This window comes from Hyperolius riggenbachi, chromosome 6 (assembly GCF_040937935.1).
Source record: "Hyperolius riggenbachi isolate aHypRig1 chromosome 6, aHypRig1.pri, whole genome shotgun sequence".
NCBI classification, from domain to species: Eukaryota; Metazoa; Chordata; class Amphibia; order Anura; family Hyperoliidae; genus Hyperolius; species Hyperolius riggenbachi.
In genome coordinates, this window is record NC_090651.1 from 60862237 (window position 1) to 60881497 (window position 19261).

At 44.0% G+C, this 19261-nt stretch overlaps 1 protein-coding gene across 5 annotated transcripts in view; it reads right to left on the reverse strand.

Moving 5' to 3' along the window:
- The window catches only part of FGGY (FGGY carbohydrate kinase domain containing), a 339037-nt gene that overhangs the window by 241725 nt on the left and 78051 nt on the right, over window positions 1-19261 (reverse strand). For all 5 annotated transcript variants that reach the window (XM_068239391.1, XM_068239395.1, XM_068239393.1 and 2 more), the window contains exon 6: window positions 4828-4943. In XM_068239391.1, the coding sequence (XP_068095492.1) occupies window positions 4828-4943 (116 nt within the window). The remainder of the gene's footprint in view (window positions 1-4827; window positions 4944-19261) is intronic.

Consider the following 19261-nt stretch of genomic DNA (forward strand, 5'->3'; position numbering starts at 1 on the left):
TGGCAGGGGAAAAAAGCCAGAATAGCTAGATCCAAGCTTTCCCTACCGAAATACTTGGGAGGCTTGAATCTACCTTCCATCAGAGACTATAACTTAGCTTCAATGCTTCGCCACTCTCACGATTGGGTAACCTCCAAGGAGCACTACTCCAATACCAAATTAGAAAAGGAACAGGCGCTCCCTTGGTCCTTCACAGGTATCCTTCATGCCACATTGAAGCAGCTGCCCGTAAGGTTAAAAGACAACATCATTTTTAGAGATACTGCTGCAACCTGGAAGGCAATTAGGAAAAAGTGTAAACTACCCTGCAAATTGTCAAAGTACCTCCCAATCTGGGGGCAATCCTAACTTTCCCTCCAGCATTCAACAAACACAGTTTGCCAAATGGGACGACAAGGGCCTTAAAAGTTTAGGCAATATGTTTAATATACCACAGGGAAAGTGGCTGTCCTTTAGTGAGCCAAAAGCAAAATACAACTTAAATTCTGGGGACTTCTTGCCCTATACCCAAATTCGTTCACTAGTAGACAGCAATTTGCGCTCACAGACTTCAATTATTTCACCCACGAGGTCTGATTCCATTCTAAAACCTGGAGCTGCTGAGAGATCACTGGCTGATCTCTATTTGGCAATTAGAGCAATAGACAACCAAAAGATAGCTACAAATTCTATGAAAAAATGGGATGACATCATACAGGAACAAAATACAGGGGATAAGATTCTAGAAGGGAATATGATGGTTAGAAGGGTGATTACAAATGAAAAATGGAGAGCCTCTCATTTACTGTTTATTCACAGAGGCAAATATGCTTTTAATATAAAATACACAGTACAACCTAGCGGATACAACCCTTACTGCCCAAAATGTGCTCTTTATAATGTGGACTTGTATCATTGCATGTGGTGTTGCCCAATAATCCAAATTTTCTGGGATAAGGTTGTCAAATATGCTAACAAAATGTGTAAGAAGAAGCTGAACAAATCGCATATGTTGTCGCTTTTTAATTACTACAACTCCCCAACAAATTCAACTGTTAGTCCTCCTTCGAATCTGTACCACATCCAGGGCTGGATTTCTGGCAAGGCCACATAGGCCATGGCCTAGGGCACCAGAAGTTTAGGGGCGGCTCAGTGAGGGGCAGGAAAGCTGTTCTATGCAGTCATCCCTATCTGCATGAACAGCTTTAACCTTTGAACTCTCTGTCCTGTACTTGTGCCTTCCCTGCAAGACCTGTAAGCTCTATCCTGCAGGTATACATCAGTCTAACTCTCATGGTGACGCAATGGGTCCATCATTAATGAGATGGCAAGCATAAAATAAAATTTCAAAACATAACTTCTAATCTATACACGTATTACTAAAATAGCTATTGTCTGTGACACCAATGATGGAAAGTAAGGCAAATTCTCATTGGGGCACACAGAGATAACAACCATACAGATGGTATAGTTGGCCTTGGGCGGTAAAAAGTACAAATCCGGCCCTGACCACATCATTATGATTGCAGCAAGAAGAGCCATCCTGTGTAAATGGCTAGAGCCTACTCCTCCAAACATTTCTTCAGTAAATAAGGAACTGCTGTACATCTTTAACATGGAACATCTAGCCACTCTTCAGACAAAGGAGCGGAAAACTAAAAAATTCTTCAAGATTTGGAGAAGCTTTATACTTAACCAATTTTCGTCTCAACAAATAACAGCTTTAATGAGAGACTTTACCTCGTGGTACTGTCTTGAAGACATAAGTGGAACTTTGGGCAATCTAAGGGTTCCAAGACGTACCTAGTAATAACTATAGAGACTGAGACTATACTCATATTAGAACTGAAATAGACTAGAGACACAGTGTGACCGAGGGGGGAGGGGGGGGGGGGGAAGGGAGGTTTTCTGAGTGGGCATTCGCATGGTACCTTGTAATGCAACAAAACTTGCAGTGATTGTTAATCTTGTTTGAGGTCGAATGCTATGTCAAAAATTTCAATAAAAATCGTTTAAAAAAAAAAAACAATGGCTGCGCAAACCTGGAAAAAAACAACACAATTTTTCCCTAAATGGCACTTCATAAATAATTAACTTCAAACTGGTTCCACCCTAAAGACTGACAGCTGTTTAGACTAGAAGGGTGCGCAGCTCTCCCTGATTAGATTCAGCCACACTTGTCGCCTCTGTATTATAAAAACACCCCACCAATCAGTGTAAATATACAGCGCACTGCACAGAATAGCCAGACTGTGGCTGGAATCTGACTGCAGGAACCATTATCCCAGCAAGATTAACATATCTGCACAATCACCAGGCCGCTCAGGAAGAACCACCTGGCTTCAAGGAGAAGGGAGCAGAGAAAACTACAAAATATCTTCTTCTATGCACCGTAATGAGCAGCAATGCCTTGGTAAATTGGAACCTAACTCTCCAGATTAAACTAGCTAGAAAGTTCATCCTTCACTTAGACTGGATGCACATTTAGCAGAAATGCTAGCGTTGCGGAAAACGCTGCGTTTTTGCCGCTAATGGAAGTCTATGGGCCGCAGGAAAAAACGCATATGCGTTTTTGATGCGTGCATTTTTAAAAACGCAGGTTTTATTGCATAATCTTCAAAAATGCTGCAAAAACGCACATAATGAAAGTCAATGGAAACGCAATGGTATGCGTTTTCGGTAAAAAAAAAATAGTTTTATGATGTATTTCCGCTTCCTGGTGTTTTCCTAGTTATTTGCATGAAACGCAAAAGAAAACCGCATGAAAAACGCATATGCGTTTTGTATATGCGAACCGCAAACGCATTAAAATGCATGCAATACACTTGAAAACCGCATCTGCGGTAAAAAAAAAAGGCTAACGCAAGCGCACCGAAAATGTGCAAAAACGCAGCAAAAACGCACAAAAAATGCACAAAAATGCACACAGCATAAAATGAAACATGACATAAAACACAGCATCTCATGTGATATTATGTGTGCACCCAGCCTTAAGAAGAATGCACAAATAAAATAATAAACGCATAAATAAATGTATGTGTTTTATAGCAGAAAGCCTACTTACTTAAAGCAAACCTGAAGCGAAAATAAACTTATGAGATAATGAATTGTATGTGTAGTACGGATAATAAAAAGAATATTAGTAGCAAAGAAAAGAGTCTCCGATTGTTTTCCAGTACAGGAAGAGTAAAAAAAAAAAACCTTCAGTTATCTATGCAAATAAGCTTCTCTGAGCTGGGTTGAATACAGTCCAAGAAACAGAGAGAGAGACCGTTTTGTGATAAGGTTTTACTGCAGGAAAGTTCAAAGGGTCATTATTTCTATTTTTTTATTGCCTAAAAGACAAAGGGCCATATCCTATTCAAGGTGATAAGTAGCTTGCAGATGCGAGCTACTTATCACCTTGCCATTGCGCGAGGATTACCGGCAAATCCTATTGCCCATATCCTTCGCGCGATGGCCGACTGTTAAGGAGCGATGCTCCCTATTACCGGGCGATGGGGAGTGAGGTTTACACTGTGGTGCTGTCCATCAGCACCACAGCCTCACTCCCCACACATGCGCACTCGCCCGTCGAACATCGCCGACATGTTACGCCGCAACCATTTTATTGGCTCACACAGCGGACCAATGGGGAGCCCAGGCTGCAGATTCAAAGATGCTTGACCCGGGCTCCTTCTATGCGCACAGTAATTACAGTGTCAGATACACTGTAATTACACGACGGATTTTGCGGCGAGAGGCGTCGGGTGATCTGTGCCGGTGCAGCTACATGGGGGGCTTCTACAGTGTGCAGTGACCCGACGGGGAGCTCTGGGGGTCTCCTTATTAAAGGAGACCCCCAGATGCTGCAGCGGCGACGTGCGTTAGCCGGTTTAGACCTGCTTTTTGCAGGTCTAAGCTAACGCTCATGTCTGCCGGGAAGTATCGCTTCCCGGAGGCATGATAAGGGTAATTGGATACCGTGTTAAGAACTCGCTGGGCGATTATATCGCCCAGCGAGTTCTTTTCCCCCTGGGGGGGTCTAAAGTTTTATAAGATTAGGCGATGCCCCCATCGCCTAAGTTAAGAACTCGAGTTCATCAATAGAATATGGCCCAACGTGTGGGTTTTAGAGCTGCAAATATGACAGAATGATGAATAAAGCTATATAACTCAAAATACAAACATGAGACTTTTTTTTTTGCTACTAATGTTCTATTTATTATCCGTACTGCACACACAATTCATTATTTCATAAGATTCGCTGCAGGATTGCTTTAAATTATTTCATTGCATTGTCAAAACCCCTTCCTTAATAATTTGTAATACTTGTAACTGCAGCGAGCTGGGAGTGTACAGTTAAAAGGAAACTTTACTAAATATAACTTAATGAATAAAATTGCTTATTTTTTACAATATTCATTTTTTTAATTATTTAGTCGGAGCTTGCCAATTATAAAATCATTCCTTTACATTCTTAAAATCATAACAGATGGCGGCATCTGCACTGCTGGCAAGGTGCATCACAACGGAATGTTTGTTGTTTGTTCCGAATCAAGCAGAAACAACATCTGGTCTCCCAGAATGCTCTGGGGCAGAAGGGTGTGTGACATCATAGCCTAGGCTAAGCATGACTGAGAGGGTGGGGTTACATACCAATATTCAGCAATAAGGAAGTGTTTTTGATGCTGATTCTGGGAAAATTAACATGAAATTGGGTATCCTGAATAGTTTAATAATTCTGCTATATGTTCCCCAAATTCATTGTTAGGTCCAGCTATATGACACTATAAAAGAGTGCTTGAATATGGACAAGTGTGGACGGACCCTTATGTTAACTCTTTTACTTAATAGTTAATTACTTACCAATTTTGGCATAGTTGTGTTCTAGGAGATCTTCTAGCCCAATATCCATCCAGAAACTGTCATCCCATCCACCATCTTTTGTATAAGTCCACTTACAAACCAGTGTGCAAAGTGACCTAGGGACAGAAAGGGGGGGACCATTATCTGTTTTTTCAGCAAAAAAACAAAAACACTTACCAAGAAAGGTTAGATGAACTGGCTTTATTTAGTCTAGTGAAAAGACGCCTTAGAGGAGATCTAATTAACATGTATAAATACATCAGAGGGCAATATAAAAGCTTGGCGGATGTGCTTTTTGTCCCTAGGCCTTCTCAGAGGACTAGAGGACACGATCTGCGCATGGAGGAAAAATGCTTCAGCCATTAATTTAGGAAAGGCTTCTTTACAGTAAGAGTGATTAAGATGTGGAATGCATTGCCACAGGAAGTAGTTATGGCAAATTCTATATCTGCATTTAAAGGGGGCTTAGATGCTTTCCTTGCGATGCAACACATCCATGGCTATAATTACTAGGTAATGCCTAATGATGTTGATCCAGGGATTTTATCTGATTGCCATCAGGAGTCAGGAAGGAATTATTTTCACTTTTGGGGCTGATTGAACCATGCCTTGTAAGGGTTTTTTGCCTTCCTCTGGATCAACAGGGATATGTGAGGGAGCAGGCTTGGTGTTGTACTTTGTTTTCTGGTTGAACTCGATAGATTTATTTATTTTTTTTAACCCAAATAACTATGTAACTATATAACAAAACAACAGGAACACAGATCTGAGCTGCAGGGATACTTTATCCACTTCGCCGCCCGGGTACAGTATATCTACCCTCCTTTGGACTTCAGTTCCCCGCCCAAAGCTTAGATATGAGCACCCCCAGCCGCTGCCGCTGCTGTCCGCGCTCCCGCTCGCACTCCCGCGATCGTGCACGCCGCCACCCGCTCGCCCGGAGATCAATGAACGGGAAAATCCATTCCTGTTCGTTGATCTCTGCCCCCGCAATGATCGGCATGCTTCCACGAGAAGCAGCGCGATCATTGTGAAAAAACTCAGTTTCCCAGCCTCCCTTCCTGCAAGCGTCCTTCCGACGCTTGCAGGACGCCTGAAAAAAAAATGTGGCCATCTTGTGGCCAAAAAGTAATACTACACCCAAAAAATTTGTTCACATACAAATACATTATTTTCACTATTCATTTTAACTCATTAACTCCCACACTCCCCAATTGTTACCAATATTTTTTTTTATAATATTAAAATAAATTAAAAAAAATTACAATAAAAAAAAAATTAAATAGTTACCTTAGGGACTGAAATCTTTAAATATTTATATCAAGAGGGTATAACACTGTTACTTTATAACTTGTAATTAGGGATAGACACAAAACTGAAAAAATGCACCTTTATTTGCAAATAAAATATTGGCGCCAAACATTGTGATAGGGACATAATTTAAACGGTGTAATAACTGGGACAAATGGGCATATAAGTTACATGGATTTACATTGGAATTACATGGAATTACAGTAGCATGCATTATTTAAAAACTATAATGGCGGAAAACTGAAAAATAAGGGTTTTTTTTTCCAAATGTTTTCCTATTTTCCCATTAAAACACATTTAGAATAAAATAATTCTTGGCATAGTGGCCCCCTAAAGAAAGCCTAATTGGTGGTGAAAAAAACAAGATATAGTTCATTTTATTGTGATAAGTAATGATAAAGTTATAGGCGAATGAATGTAAGGAGCGCTGAAAGGTGAAAATTGCTCTGATGCTGAAGGGGTAAAACCCCTCAGTTGTGAAGTGGTTATTATACAGTATATGAGTGTTTTCAGTAAATGCCTCTTGATTGGCTAATGACAAACAACACCTTACCAGGAGCCCAGTTACCGGCCACTTCCTGCACAGCAGGACGTTGCAGTCCAGGCAGCAGCAGTCACTCTCACAGACCATGAAAACGACTCCACTTAGTGCTTTTGGCCATGCAATCAAAATTGTTAGACGGTTTTTTACTTGCAGAAGTCTAATTTCCCACAAAACACTTCATACACTTATAGATGGGATCCTGGTTTGGCCAAAAGATAGATCCCTATGAGCAGTGGTGTAACTACAGCCCCCACCCCTACTGCAGTGGCGGGGGGACCCAAGAGCTGGGTGAGCCCCCAGAGGCAGTCCTGGGGGAGGTCCTGTACCTAATATCATTATGCAGAATGTGCAGCTGAAGTCTAATTATACATTAACTGCTTCCTAGTTAGTTAGCAAGTGCCATGCAGCCAGCCAATCACCATGCAGCATCAGTCCACACATGGTGATGGGCTGGCTGCATGCATGGCCCTTGCTAACTAACCAGGAAGTGGAGGGGACGCGGCCATTGCTGGGAGCAGGTAATGTACAATTAGGCTACCTCTCGAATTCTGCCTAATGACATTATCTCTGGTGGGCCGCCGACATGTCTTATCAGGGGGTGGTGGCCAACTATAGTTACGCCCCTGCCTCTGACATTAAAATCTGATCAGAGAGGAATGTATTCCTGCCACACTCTACACAACATTCTACAGAACCGCCTGCTATCACCACAGATAGCACTGTCCCCCCTCCCTGGCGATTCAGAACCAGCTAATGGAAACTTCAAGTCTCCCTTCAAGGTAATACTGCTCCCCTGCAGAGTACTCGCAACAGTGGGGTGCACTTACCTGCCTGGCCAATGCACTACCTTCAGTCTGTGTCCTGTACGTACTTAAGTAACATGCTGCCGGGTCATGGAAAACATGGAAGACAGAAGGACACTGACTGGAGGGAGTGCACTAGCCAGAGGTGAGTGGGGCGTGCGCTCTGCTGCCAAAACTACTCCGGAGGGGCTCCTGGGGGTCACTATTAACTTGGGAGGAAACCAGCTCTGGGACCTGGGCAATGGCATGCCGCCACTCCCCCACCCCCTTTTAAACTAGATCTTCTGGCCGTTTCAGCCGGAAATCAATGGAAACTATGATCAGGCAGTCAAACTGGAACATCGATCTCCTGCAGATCCGATCACACCAATCAAATCTGCCATGGAAAATCGGTTAGTATATGGGCATCTTATAGATCTGTGAGCAATGAGTGAGCAGAAACCTCAAGGTTACTATGGCTGGTCTAGTAGGTAGTTTATTTTTCATTTTGTAGAAATTACATCTATTTTATCACAAACTTTTTTTTTTTTAATTTATACTGCTAATGTACATTAGGACTATATACTGTAAGCCTGATCCTGAACTTTTAACATACTAAGCTAGTTTGTTACAGGTTCTCTTTAAGGGCCAGAGCACACCAAAAAGCACTAGTGTAAAAGCAAACGCTCAGAGCTTTTTGAAGTGATTTTTAAGGTGATTCTGGGCATGTGCCTAGCGATTTTCTAAGCATGCCTAGTGATTTTTTGGAGCGTTTTGGTGTTTTTTATTTTTTGTTACAGTAGAGCTAGAACTGAACAGCTTCTGTAACAAAAACGCTTGGAAAATCGCTCTGATCTAGCGCTTTTAAGAGCAATTTTCCACTTTCCTCTACCTAACATTGAGGCTGAATCGCCTAAAAAATCTGCAAAAATACTGCAGGACCCACGTTTGGGAAAAAGGCACATCGCTCTGGTGTGATCAATCCCATTCAAATACATTAGCCAAGAGCTTTTTGATGCACAAGTGTTTTAAAAAGTGCTGAGAAGCGCTCTTGGTGCGCACCAGCCCTAACACTTGGATCTCTTATCTAGTCACCAACCAAATGTACACGTATAAGAGGCTCAGCTGAGCTGATGAGATGGTAAAGAGGGTTTCATATTTTACTGTGTCTGAATGGAAATGTGAAACATGCAACAGTGTAGAGAGCTCAGCATCCTCCTTGTGGAATATATGCTTAGTGAATTCCAGCCTGTGCTGCATCTGCTCACCAGACTGTTCATAATAGGAGCAGCCGCCACACAGACAACACAACAGGTCCTCTTCATGCATCTTTCATTACACCAGACTGACATAATAAGGGAAAGGCCCATGGATAAAAGATGCCAGTGGGCTGTTTATTATTTTATTTGGAGGTGTAAGTGACAGCATCCCTCCTCCCCACCCACTAATCACACCGCAAGAACATCTCAGGGAGATACAAAAACATGCAGATATATTCTGATCATAAGGTAGCATAACTGAGTACATAGATGTATTTACAATGTATGCGAAAGGTGGTCGCAAAATGACAGATGTCTCCTGATTTACTAATGCAGCAGTATGCGGGGCTGGGGCAAGTATCCTGATCGTAGTGTTATTATTTAAATCCAGCCGCGAGCATGCCGGCGGGAAGCTGCGCAGACGACCTGCAATGTCACTTTGAGGAATCACTGTTTGAATCTTGTTCTCACTACGGAGCTTTGTGTCCCAGGAGGTGACGGCACTGATCACCAACCAGTAAATAGCAAAGTAAATAGCTAATGATGATGCGTTTTAAACATGTTGTTTTGATTCAGGTGCCCTAAGTACAGATGGACCAACAGGACCTGGTCAATAATATTATTAAATTAAGATAAATATAGGTATATCCCTTTTAGCCCTCATAAAATGCTAATCTTGATATGGGCATATAGGGCTTTGGGGACAACATGTTGTTTTATCAGGAATTGTTTTTACATAATACATCCCAGAAAAATTACGAAATATGTTAATATTTAACTAATTATTTGTATTACTAATAACTGTATTATTAGGGTGGGTTTTGGGTAACCAGGGATCATTTATGACCACTTAACTATTGTAAATAAAGGGTTAAAAGTGAAAAAAAATGTAAACACCATAGTAATAATGCATTTATTTAAAGGTTAGCATTTAGTAAAAGTTCAAGGTGGAGAGAATAGTTAGTGCTCAGCACAGGGCAGGAGGGAAGGTCAGTGACCCATTTTTAGAGATTAGGATTAGATTACAGTAGGGAGCTGGACACATGAGGAGAGAATACCAGGGTACAGAGGTCAATGGGGCGCCAAGTCACTCAGAACCAGAAGGTGTTAAAGAACAGCAGTCACATGACTAAACATACTTTTACAAAATAAAGATTTTAAAGGACTACAAAGGTCACATGTGACATAATGAGATAGACATGTGTATGCACTTTATGTATTTTCCTGACAGTAAATGCTTCTGGCATACTTCAATGAATTTGTCATCGAGCAGAGACAATAAAACAGTAATAACTTAAAAAGTAGATTTAAATATAAAATAGAACTGTGGGGTGTCTTAAAAAAGTAATTTTTAGGAAAAGGAGGATAGAAACGATTGTTTATCTCACCAGTTTATTTTCATCTCGGATCATTGGTTGAAATGTCCTGATATGATAGGAAAATGCAAAGACATATTTGCAGTTCCTTGTACCAGAATATAACTTTTTTACTTTTGCTTGTAACTATTACAAAAAAAAAAAAAAAAAAGTACAATTTAAAATACATGAAAACACATAAATAAAAAAAAACAATTAGTGCTATAAATGAAGAGATAGACTATGCAACAAATATACCATACTTCTTATTTGTATGTGTTTACATATATTTTAAGTTTCACAATTTTTCGCAATAGTGGTCCTTTAACCACTTGAGGACCGCAGTGTTAAACCCCCTAAAGGCCAGGCCATTTTTCACAAAAAGGGCCACTGCAGCTTTAAGGACTCACTGCAGGGCCGCACAACACAGCACACAAGTGATTCCCGCACTCTTATCTCAAGCTCTCTGTTGGTGGGGTCTGATCGCTCCCCCAATGTTTGTCTTTTTTAAATAAATATTTACCTGTTTTATTTTTAAATAAAACTGTGTATTTTTATTTTGGCAGTGGCCCCTCCCTCCTTCCCACTGCCAGCCTATCACTGTGATCGGCTTTCATAGGCTTCAGCCTTTGACAGCGGATCATCCCTGAGCCTCTAAAAGGGACAGCCGTGCTGCTTTAGATCGCATAGCTGTTCAGCCTAATTAGATGGCTAACAGTCTCCGAGCAGCGATCGCCATTGAAAGCCGTTCACGCCAATCGAGGGGTGGAGCAGTCCTCGCCTGGGGCATGGAGCGGTCAGCAAGTAAGTGAACCTTAACCGAGTACAAAAAAAAAGTTTCACTTACCTGGGGTTTCCACCAGCTCCCTGAAGACGTTTTGTGCACACGTTGGGAAAAATTGATCCTGCAGTCCCCCGCAGTTTTGTTTTCGTGCCAGTGTGCCTGCGGCTGTCCTGTGCATGCACAAGACGACCACGGGAGAGCGATTGAGGGACGTGCGACCAGTAGAGTTGGGCCGAACGGTTCGCCTGCGAACGGTTCCATGCGAACTTCAGTGGTTCGCGTTCGGGTCCCGCAGGCGAACTTTTGCGGAAGTTCGGTTCGCCCCATAATGCACCATGAGGGTCAACTTTGACCCTCTACATCACAGTCAGCAGGCCCAGTGTAGCCAATTAGGCTACACTAGCCCCTGGAGCCACTCCCCCCCTAATAAAAGGCAGGCAGCGGTGGCCATTACACTCACTCGTGTGCCTGCGTTAGTGAGAGTAGGGCGAGCTGCTGCAGACTGTCTCTCATAGGGAAAGATTAGTTAGGCTTAGCTTGTTCCTGGCTGCATACCTGTTCTGTTCAGTGAGCCCACCATACCTGTTCTGTTCAGTGAGCCCACTGGATACCTGCATACCTGTTCAGTGAACCTGCCACTGCATACCTGTACTGTGAACCCACCGCTGCATACCTGTTCAGTGAACCCACCACTGCATACCTGTTCAGTGAACCCACCACTGCATACCTGTTCAGTGAACCTGCCACTGCATACCTGTTCTGTGAACCCACCACTGCATACCTGTTCAGTGAACCCACCACTGCATACCTGTTCAGTGAACCCACCACTGCATACCTGTTCAGTGAACCCACCACTGCATACCTGTTCAGTGAACCTGCCACTGCATACCGGTACTGTGAACCCACCACTGCATACCTGTTCAGTGAACCCACCACTGCATACCTGTTCAGTGAACCCACCACTGCATACCTGTTCAGTGAACCTGCCACTGCATACCTGTTCTGTGAACCCGCCACTGCATACCTGTTCAGTGAACCTGCCACTGCATACCTGTTCTGTGAACCCACCACTGCATACCTGTACTGTGAACCCACCACTGCATACCTGTTCAGTGAACCCACCACTGCATACCTGTTCAGTGAACCCACCACTGCATACCTGTTCAGTGAACCTGCCGCTGCATACCTGTACTGTGAACCCACCACTGCATACCTGTACTGTGAACCCACCACTGCATACCTGTTCAGTGAACCTACCACTGCATACCTGTTCAGTGAACCTACCACTGCATACCTGTTCAGTGAACCCACCACTGCATACCTGTTCAGTGAACCCACCACTGCATACCTGTTGTGTTCAGTGAACCCGCCACTGTATACCTGTTCAGTGAACCTGCCACTGCATACCTGTTCTGTGAACCCGCCACTGTATACCTGTTCTGTTCAGTGAACCCGCCACTGCATACCTGTTCTGTTCAGTGAACCCGCCACTGTATACCTGTTCAGTTAACCCGCCACTGCATACCTGTTGTGTTCAGTGAACCCGCCACTGTATACCTGTTCTGTTCAGTGAACCTGCCACTGCATACCTGTTCTGTGAACCCACCACTGCATACCTGTTCTGTTCAGTGAACCCGCCACTGCATACCTGTTCTGTTCAGTGAACCTGCCACTGTATACCTGTTCTGTTCAGTGAACCCACCACTGCATACCTGTTCAGTGAACCTGCCACTGCATACCTGTACTGTTCAGTGAACCCGCCACTGCATACCTGTTCTGTTCAGTGAACCCGCCACTGTATTCCTGTTCAGTGAACCCGCCACTGCACTCTCGCCATGGTGCGCACCAGTCCAGCACGGCCGTCACTACACAAACAGCTGTTTGCGGTGCGTTACATGGTGAGTTTGGTGTGTCAGTGTGAAGCAGTACCTTAATTACACTACCTGATTGATGTATACACATGCAAGATGTTTTAAAGCACTTTAGGCCTGTCATTTAGCATTCAATGTGATTTCTTCCCTTAAAACGCTGCTTTGCGTCAAATCCAGATTTTTCCCGGGGACTTTTGGCATGTATCCCACTCCTCCACCTGGGGGTCCAGGTGTTAGACCAATTGAAACATCTTTTCCATCACTTTTGTGGCCAGCATAATTTATTTTTTTTTCAAAGTTCGCATCCCCATTGAAGTCTATTGCGGTTCGCGAACTTTTACGCGAACCGAACCTTACGCGGAAATTCGCGAACCTAAAATCGGAGGTTCGGCCCCACTCTAGCGACCAGGGCTGTGCAGGTGCACTGGCCTGATGACTAGCTGGTGGCCAAAATGAAACTAGCTGCTTGCAGGGACCCTGAGGATAGTTTTTTCCCGGCGCCGGAAGTCTGAAGTCTGCAGGCGTCTGGTGGAAGCCCCATGTATGTGATTTTTTTGTACTTGCGTAAAAGGACTAACGAGTCCAAATTAAAAAAAAAGTTAAGTACCTGAATTAAATTTGAATGCACGGAGGATGCCATCCGCACCCTCCATGCCGTTCCACCGAGTCCCTGCAGTTCAATAGTCCCCCCGGGCCGCTCCCGACCCCACAGCCCGGGACGGGCTTTTCTGTCTCCACTAAAATGGCCGCCGGAGCTGGCCCCGGCTCTTAGAAACGTCCCTGGCGACATCTTTACTACTGGCAGGTGATGTCTGTGGAAGAAGATGCTGCTTTTTGGCAGTTGCAAACAACTGTTATTTCCCATAATGCAGCAAGACTCCCACAGTGTGATGTCAGTACCTAGATGCTGCTGACATCACACTGTGGGAGTTGCTTCACCACAATATCAGCCATACAGAGCACCCTGATGATCTATTTGAGAAAAGGTAACAATTTCTCATGGGAAAGGGGGTATCAGCTACTGATTGAGATGAAGTTCAATCCTCGGTTACAGTTCCTCTTTAAGAAATTAACTGATGACAGGCATGAATGATTTGAAGACAGAATAGATGCTGAAGTATTAACAGATTGACCAAATGAACCAGTTTTTAAATTGATATGTGCTTTGGCTAAAGGAAAGCCAATGAAGAGAGGAAAATTAATTAATACAAATTAATTAATAAATAATGTTTTTCTTGCATTAAATTAATTAACTGAATTATTAAATAATTGAAACTTCGTAATGAATGTGCTAAAGTGCATAATTAAAAAGATGCTAGAATGCACATCTATAACTTTAATTTACTAAGCTGAGGAATTGCAAATTGCATATGCAGCCATTCATTTCAGTGCTGCTGCATTTGCCGAAGCAGAGAGTGAGTGACAGTGAAATACCAAAAGTGTCAGTTATCACTGGTGAGGATTACAGGAAGACAAAAAATACTGTAAGACTATAGATATACAAGTAGTCACCGACTTACGAATGCCCGACTTACAAATGACCCGCCGATATGAACAGCATAGTGTAACGATTGTGGAACTTTCTCCGTGATCAGCGCACAACGCGTGCGCTGACACGGCGGAAATCCTCCACAAGCGTGTAATTGCAGGCACCCAGCAAAAGGTGCTACGCACCCGTAGAGGGAAAATTCCTGTCGGCAGATGGCGCTGGGGAGTGCAGAGGAACCAATCCTCTGTACCTCCACAAATGCCAGACAGGAATTGTACGAAGTGCAGAACGCAATCGCAAGAGAGGCGATTGCGAATGAGACGAGCAAAGGGACAGGTTGTATGTGTGTGCGCCAACCTAGTCGCCACCCCGCGACACACAACAGCAGATATGAAACAGGAACGCGATCATGAGAGGTGCGATCGCCAGACGTGACACAAGGCAGATCAGAACAGAATATGAGGTTAGCAAAGGCACAGCAAATAATACAATGAGGAGATACGGAAAATAACAAACGCTAGCTAACCGCGAACACCGCACTCATTCGCAACAGTGCACGCGGTTATGCGCGGTCTCCACGTGATAAGCACAATAGAGACAAGCACGCCTAACTAACCATTGACAGACAAACATGAAACAGAGGACGCGAGCGCTTGCTTAACGGTTACCTCACCGAGCCTCCAGCAAGCGGTCGTAGCAGACAAGACAGACACACGAAAACAGGGACAAGCGAGAGATAGGATCCACAGCACTAGCGAGAAGCGAGTGCGATCCAGGTACAGAGTAGCAGAACAGAAGGATCCACAGCACTAGCGAAAAGTGGCTAGCGCGATCCCAGGAGACAGAACAGAAGGATCCACAGCGCTAGCGCGATCCAAGGAGACAGAACAGAAGGATCCACAGCGCTAGCGAAAAGTGGCTAGCGCGATCCCAGGAGACAGAACAGAAGGATCCACAGCGCTAGCGAAAAGTGGCTAGCGCGATCCAAATAGACAGATCATAAGAGATAGCTGGTAGCAACCGCTGCACCAGCTATACTCCAAGAACAGAGATCAGAACCATTTCCTGTCGACCACCGTTGGGACAGGGCAATGGCAACAGAACAAACAAACAGATAAACAATCCTAACTGCACTAGGGAAAACCTGCCTAGCGCAGATTTCAGGAATTACTCTAAGCTGATCTTCAAACCAAGAGCATGACTGACACTCTCCCGAGTGTTTCACAGGAAGACTCCTTATGAACAGCAAAGCATTGTGGGACACACATAGTACTTATAGTACACACCTCCAATGAATGTGGCCAGGCAATTTGCATGACAACGTATGCAAATTCTTCAGCAAGCACAAGCTGCAAAACTGACAGAAGCTCTTCTTTCCAGAGTCCTGCAGCATGCAAACCTACACAATGGTCAAAAAGCTGCCTGCCTGCACAGGCAGCTGAGCAAATCATCACACATAGATTATGTGATTCTGTGGATACAAGTCAAAAACACTTCAAAATTTCAAGTTTTTGAGAAAATCGGTTTTAATAAAATTCAAAGAAAAAATGGCTTTTAAACTTGTATAAGCAGGTACAGAGGACAGAGGTGACAGAGAGGGGGACACCAGAGGCACAAAGGAGGTACAAGGAACAGAGATGGCAGGGTTCCGACTTAAGAACAGATTCAGGTTAAGAACGAACCTACAGTCCCTATCTCATTCGGGAACCAGGGACTACCTGTATTCAGAAGAAAAGCTGTGTAGAAGACTGTATATAGACGAAGAAAGAAGAATATACAAGAGTGCAGATGAAAATAAAAATAAAACGTTTTTTCTTTAAATTTTTTTTAAATTAATTAAAAAAAAAGTTTTTTGCCCAAAAATTATTACTAGTGGATTTTGTTGGACTAATACTGTTAAGAGAAAGACAACAAATAACTCCTTTTAACTATTTACCTGCGAGGGGGTGGATATCTGGGGGCGTACGTCATAAAATGGTGTCCTGAAATTTGGGTGCGAGTAATTTTACAGATGTTCTACTTTTAAAGTGTAAAAACGATAATAAAATATCGGCTTAAAAAATTGTATTTTACTATAGCTAAACCTAAGCTTGTTCTCACATGGAACCCTCCCACTACCGATGCCTAATCTTATCAACTCCCGCCTCACACCTAACCTTCGCCACCCCGAAGCACACACCCCAACCTCTAACCATAACTCTTCCTACCCCAAGCCTAACCGTCACCGCCGCAACCACCCCAACCTCTGACCTTAAAGGGAAGGTCCAAGCAAAAAAAAAAAATGAGTTTCACTTACCTGGAGCTTCTACCAGCCCCATGCAGCCATCCTGTGCCCTTGTAGTCACTCACTGCTGCTCCAGTCCCCCGCTGGGAGCTTTCTGACCTCGGAGGTCAGGGCCGAATTGCGTACATTTTTACACATTTCCGCTAGTGCAGGAACATTAACGCATACATTTTTACGCGTTAGTGGTGCAACGCGTAAATTTTTGTTCCTGCACTAGCTGGAATGCGTAAAAATGTATGCAATGTGGCCCTGACCTCCGAGGTCAGAAAGCTGCCAGCGGGAGACTAGAGCAGCAGTGAGTGACTACGAGGGCACAGGATGGCTACATGGGGCTGGTAGAAGCCCCAGGTAAGTAAAACTCATTTTTTTTTTTTTGCTTGAACCTTCCCTTTAACCCTTCCTACCCCAAGCCTATTCTTCACCGTCCCCGCCGCAAACACCCCAACCTCTAACCTTAACCCTTCCTTCCCCAAGCCTGACCTTCACTGTCCCCGCCACAAACACCCCAACCTCTAACCCTAACCCCTCCTACCCTAAGCCTAACCTTCACCATCCCCGCCGCAAACACCCCAACCTCTAACCTTAACCCTTCCTTCCCCAAGCCTGACCTTCACTGTCCCCACCACAAACACCCCAACCTCTGACCTTAACCCCTCCTACCCTAAGCCTAACCATCACCACCCCCGCCGCAAACACCCCAACCTCTAACCTTAACCCTTCCTACCCCAAGCCTGACCTTCACCGTCCTGGCCGCAAACACCCCAACCTCTAACCTTAACCCTTTCTTCTCCAAGCCTGACCTTCACCGTCCTGGTCGCAAACACCCCCACCTCTAACTTAACCCTTTCTACCCCAAGCCTGACCTTCACTGTCCCCTCCACAAACACCCCCATCTCTAACCTTAACCCTTTCTACCCCAAGCCTAATCCTGCCGCCACAAACACCCCACCCCTAACACTTTATACCCCAAGCTTGACCTTAACCGTCCGCTGCTGCAACCTCCCCACCACTAACCTTAACCCTTACTACCTCAAGCCTAACTTTAACCATCCCCGCCGTCACAAAGCTCCCTACCCCCTTGCCCAACCTTAACCCTTACTCCCTCAGGCCTAACTTTAGCTATCCACACCAGTGGTAAGAAAAAAATATGGAAATAAAACGAGAAAAAAGTCAATTTTTGGTGCCGCCATTAGAGCCTGTTGTAATTATTGTCAAGAAGGGGAAATGAAGAGCCTGCGAGATTAAATGTACCGTATTTGAACCGAGGCGTTTCACATATTCCAAATTTCAGCCATGCTTGAAGTTCAGTAGCTTTGACACTTTACAGAAAATGAGACTATGAAGAAAAGGGTTAAGGACTGATATTTCCTTGAAGAATACAGAATTATATAGTGCCTAAGTATCTGTTAACGGAAAACATCTTTCTCCCCGAATTCACTGTGCTAAACGGAACACAGTAATCTCGGCAGCAGCCGCATGTTATCCTCTGCGGTTTCGCAATGCCCTAAAATGTGCTCTCATCACCAAATACAGCCGGCCAGAGAAGCCACCGATAAATGCTTCCTACAGCGATAGGCGCGGAATTAAGTAGGGACATGAGACAGGGATTAATGGAGAGGAATTCTCTGCCACTCAGGAAATTTGGTGTTAGCAAGGAGAGGAGAGAATTTCAGCCACTGTACGGTTTCAATTATAGGCGCAAGCCATGCCAGGGATGGAGAAATCTCTTTTCCTCAACAGGATGTGGGTGCTGATTGCTAAGTGGATCAACTAGGAAATTTCTATCATTCTGCGCATTCACAGGCTCCTTCAATAAAGGGAAATTTGATGCAGATCTCTGGAATAAGAGGTTGCAGCCTGGAATTCCACAGAAAGCTTGGGACAAGGTTCCACCACTCTATGCAAGGTTAGTAAGAGAGTACAGTAGGCAGTAAGGTCAGCAACGGGTCTGTGATACTTACTTGCAGTAATGTTGCTCGTGGTTAAAATCCTACTAGAAACTACTACAACCTTGTATAGGCTTCAAATGTTTATTGGAATTCCTGTCTTCTCCCATTATCTACATACACAGTCAAGATGTGTTTTGCAAAAACTGTAAAATGGTGATAAGGCTGCATGCTATGGCCTGATTTCTGGAAGGGCCACAAAGGCCCGGGTCTTGGGCGGCTTTAACCCAAAAGAGCAGCTGAACATGAAAGAGTGGTTTCTACATATAAAAGAGGAGGCTGAAAAGGGGGAGCAACACAAAAAAGGGAAACGGATCCTCAAGGGAGATTCATTGAACAAAGGGGGTGCTGTACATGGTTGATATACATGGAAGAGGGGGCTGCAAGTGGAGTGGGAGGGGCACTGGCGCACAATAAAGGTGAGTTACAGCATACTTGGCCTAGGGGCACAAAAAGTATAAATCTGGCCTCGAACTTGTTCATCCTCTGATTACTCACCAGTTTAATTCACTGACCACTTCGTCAGTTAACAGTGCTTGTATAGCCCTTTAATCGATTCACTTTTCTCCAATGTTTTCTTCTAGGAGATATTTTTTCATCTTCTGTTAAAATAATGTTTTTCTGCTTGCTGGTGGCTTTGAAGGCATTTTATGCACTTGCATGCATCTAAATAAATTGGCTGCTAAAGGGATAAATAACAAAGAGAACAGACAGAGCTGAGTGGACCACAACCTACAGCTCTGTAGCCTGTGCTGCTGACGAAGTGGAGTATTTCTATCACTTGCCAAGGCTGTTTTTTCAGCAGTTAA